The 4,684-nt window shown below is 29.5% G+C and overlaps 1 protein-coding gene across 1 annotated transcript; it reads left to right on the top strand.

The window, feature by feature from the left end:
• Positions 1–93: 93 nt before the first annotated feature.
• Positions 94–1,170, top strand: LOC103309743 (uncharacterized protein K02A2.6-like). Its single transcript, XM_008185997.1, has one exon. It carries the CDS (start codon positions 94–96, stop codon positions 1,168–1,170), a length of 1,077 nt encoding a protein of 358 aa, XP_008184219.1.
• Positions 1,171–4,684: the final 3,514 nt, after the last annotated feature.

The raw sequence follows: 4,684 nt of genomic DNA, 5'->3' as shown, positions 1-4,684 counted from the left end.
CATTCTTTAAACCGTTATACTCATTACTAAGACAAGAAAAAAAAATGGCTATGGTCACCAGAATGTGATCAAGCATATAATAACATAAAAAAAATGCTTATCTCAAGTCCTGTGTTAGCACATTATGACAAAAAACTTCCCATAAAACTCACGGTCGATTCTTCGTCATACGCACTAGGTGCAATCATATCGCACACTTATCCTGACCACTCAGAAAGACCAATTGCATATACATCACGAGTATTGTCAAACAGTGAATGCAAATTTCCACAAATCGAAAAAGAAGGTCTAGCCATAATTTTTGGTGTTCAAAAATTTTACGATTATTTATACGGTAGAAAATTTACATTAGTTACTGATCACAAACCGTTAATCCACATATTTGGAGAAAAAAAAGGAATACCAATTTATGCGGCAAATCGCTTACAACGTTGGGCATACGTTCTTTCTTCATTCGATTTTGAAATTAAGTATATTAAATCAGAAGGAAATACTGCTGACTTTTTATCACGCATTAAAACAAACCAATGCAACAATAATATTAATGAATATGATGACGCTCACATCAATTTTATTCACGAACAGTCACCATTTCCGCTAGATTGGCACAAAATTAAAATTGAAACGAAAAGAGATCCAATTACCTCTAGAGTATTACACGCTACAAAAACAGGTTCATGGAGTAATGACTTTTCAATAAATTCCGAATTAAACTCGTATAATACACGCAAAATAGAAATTACTGCTGAACAAGATTGTTTATTTTGGGGCTATAGAGTAATCATACCAACCAAATTCCGTAAGTCAATTCTAACTGAACTGCATTCTTGTCATATTGGCATGTCGAGTATGAAAAGCATTGCGCGTTCGTATTTCTGGTGGCCTAGTATAGATAAAGAAATTGAGGATATGGCCCGAAACTGCAATGAATGCATAAATGCGAGACCTAATCCTCCTAAGTCAGTACTAACTCCGTGGAAATGGCCACAAAGACAATGGACGAGAGTGCATTGCGATTTCTTAGGTCCGTACAAAAACAAAACATTCCTAATTATTGTCGATGCAACCACAAAGTGGCTAGAAGTTTTTCAAGTAAATTCGATGACAGCACAAACGGTCATAACAAAACTGTCTGAGTTAATTGCACGTTTTGGCATTCCCAGAACATAACAACTGACAATGCAAATGTTTATGGCGATGAATTCCAGTCATATTGCAGACACTAGGTATCAGCACTGACAGGGGCACCTTTCCACTCAGCCTCAAATGATTTGCGATCTGGAGTAAAAATAGTAGCAATTTTTATAATGTCACATCATACACCATTTGAATAATTTTATTGATGTATAGAAATACTGTACACTCAACCACAAATGAAACGCCAGCAAAACTATGTTTGCCGCTCAACACGTACCATTTCGATTTATAATCCCAAACACAAATGAAGTAGTTATTAATAACCAAATTACACAAATAAAAAATTCAGGAAAAAGAGATATTAATATAAAAGAGGGTGATTTGGTATTAGTTAAGGATTATCGAAATAAAAATGAAAATTGGCAAAAAGGAAAAATTACAGAAAACATTAGTAAAAACACTCATAAAATCATACTAGACGAGGGTTCTGAATGGATAAGACACACTGATCAGATATGGCCACACAACCAAATAAATAACTCACTGTCACCTACACCAGCTAGACAAACAAATGAAAATTATAAAAATACTGAAACTGTAGTTGAAAATCAAAATCCCGATCCGGCCGATCCCGTAATAGTAAATAAAACACCCAGACCAATTAGATCTAGAAAACCGCCTCAGAGATATTCTCCAAGTGATTATGCTTAGGGCAATAATTAACTATTAATTATATCAGTTATCATATTATATAATAAATACTCGTATGTAAAAAAAATAAATACTAACATAGTAATTATAAGCACTATACAAAATACTTAATATTTTTTTTTAAAGGAAAGAGATGTTGCATATTCAGCATTTACATTATATACTAAACGTTTATATTAACAATAATAATCATAAGTATCATATTACGATCGGTGGGGATTGTCCATCGGTCATTAGCAAGTAGACAATTTTATATGTACGTCAGTTCGATTTATACTTTTCATAATAAAAGACTATAATATACGTTAATGTTATTATTCATATTAACAATACACAACAACAATTATTTTTCGTTTTAAAATTCTAAAAGTATTGCAAAAATAAAAAGCCAAGGGAGGGGGAAAACCTCTTAAGATTATGCAACTGTGACCACTTCTCGTTTATTTTACTGCGTGTGGTATTTAATTATTATTATTGTATTCAAGGATAAAAGTAGGGTTAGAAGAAATTTTAGTAGGGGGTATTAAAATTGGATAAATAAGCACACGCTTATTGTGATACGTTGAACCATGAAATGCAAAACAAAATCATAAGATGCCTTCGTAAGAGACATAACTACTTTACTGTTATAATATAACACAATAATTAGTCTTTAGTAATTCAATAGTTGTACAACTTAATACCTTATTCGATTTTTTTTTTTAAATATTTGAAGTGGAGAGGATTAAAAAAAATATATTTTATAACACGAAGAATTTAAGTTGTATTTTTTTGTATATTTCACTTAGTTTACCATTTCAGGCTCCTAGCAATAGGGGAATGTAACTATTGCACTTAAAGTTGATATTTTTTATTTTATTTGTTATTACATGCCTTTGTAGACATTTTTCTTCGGTAAAACGAAAACACAAAAAAATTTCATAGATTGGCCAAAATATAATTGTATTATATTATATAGCACTAAAGAACGTAGATCCATTCTGGATGGTACTTTGAAGGGTTATTTTTCGATTTTCTCAATAGGAAAAGTACAAAAAGAAATATCCGAAAGCGAGGTCATTTGTTGAATGGTTTTATTTTCTTTGCTTGTTTCGAATTAAATATTATAACTCAAAACTATTGTTCTGGGCTGAGGTGAGTGAAGCAAGACAAGTGCTCGAGATCCGATATCCGCATTCCGTTCGAGTTCTAAAGTGACTTAAATTATGATACACAAAAATATTTTATAATTAATAATACCTATATTATACTTGCAATAAACTAGAGAACTCGTGAATGTAATAAAAAAAAAACTCCTTCATAATATAGTAGGTATTATTTACATTAATATTATATCATATTGTATATGTGTATATAATATATATAAATATTTAAACGGATGATTTCTGATTTTATTAAATATTTAAATAATATAATATTGTTATCATATAGATAATAATAGTATGGTGTTTGGAGTGAAAAAATTATCCATATTTTAATCTGATAACATGATAATTATGATAGCAATCAATTATTAGACGACCAGTAAATTAGCTCACGACAACTATAAAGATAAAGCCCAGGCTTTTAAATAGGTACTATACAATATACAATATAATATTAAGGTAATTTAATATTATATAATACACATTAAAAACTGGATAATATTAAGTTAGATGGTGAAGGGTAGATATGTTATATGTTACGTTAGGTTATGTAAGATGCGTAATGAAATAATTTAAGATTGACTCTCAAAACGTGGGCGAAGTAAGTAATTCAAAATTGTATTTTATTAACCCAAAATATTAACATGTTAAGTTTATGCAATGACAGGCCATTAGCTGTTTTTAATATTTACATCGATAGCATAGCATTACGTGATATAAACTACAATGCCTATTATATATAAGTTTATGTATTACAAATACGGCATACATATAAATAAAAGTTGATAATACTGAAACTTCGGCAATATTATTTAAATAGAAAAATTAAGCAATATAATTAATATACCTACACTATATTATCTGTAACGATAAATTTTTTTTTCTAATGCCGATGTGCCTTCGATTCAAGTCCTCTTCACACTTCACACATCACTAGTGCAGCATTTACACTTATAAAAAAGATTATTTTATTGATTTTGAAATAAAAAAAAAATAAAGATATAAACCAATTACTAAATCGCTCAAGACAATTAATAAACTATAAAATATAAAATATAATATACTAATATACCTAACAATATAAGTGTAATATAATATGTATTATAAATGTGAGTATTTATTATTATAGATAATATATTATCTTTGAGTGTGAGTAATGGAGGGGTTCTTAGATTCGCCAAAATGATTTGGAAATATTATACCATATTGTAGTGTGGTTAGGTTTGACGTTTGAGAAATGACGGGATTCTAGAATTTTATAATATTTGAATTACGAACTTCAATATTTCATCACATCAACCACTTTAAACTTTAGTTTCAGATATTTAAAATAAATATTGATAAACAACTATCGAAAATGTAATTATGTCCTTTGTTTGACGAAAATTTCAAAAACTTTTGCTTGTGTCAATTAATCCTGTTTTGGATGTAATAGATTTGGGTTAAGTGCAGAACCTCTCGTCGGGTGACAGCTTTCCACTATTGTATTGATAGTCATTTCACTGTTTATAAAAGTGATGAAACGATTTTGTAATTATTTATTTCTTCTTAAGCGTATAGTCAAACAACCATCCATATAATAATTCAAATTAACTTTTTTTTTATTAGGAAAGGCTTTTGTTGTTGAATTCCGTACTGAATTTCCAGGGCTGAACTAGTAGCACAGATCAATCTCTCGTCGTCTGTATTTT

Source organism: Acyrthosiphon pisum, chromosome X (genome assembly GCF_005508785.2).
Source record: "Acyrthosiphon pisum isolate AL4f chromosome X, pea_aphid_22Mar2018_4r6ur, whole genome shotgun sequence".
Taxonomy (NCBI): Eukaryota; Metazoa; Arthropoda; class Insecta; order Hemiptera; family Aphididae; genus Acyrthosiphon; species Acyrthosiphon pisum.
This window is presented reverse-complemented; position numbering and strand designations above follow the sequence as displayed.

Bases quoted from the DNA above. Each gene is read 5' to 3' on its own strand.
- LOC103309743 (XM_008185997.1), top strand. From the start codon at position 94: ATGCTTATCTCAAGTCCTGTGTTAGCACATTATGACAAAAAACTTCCC.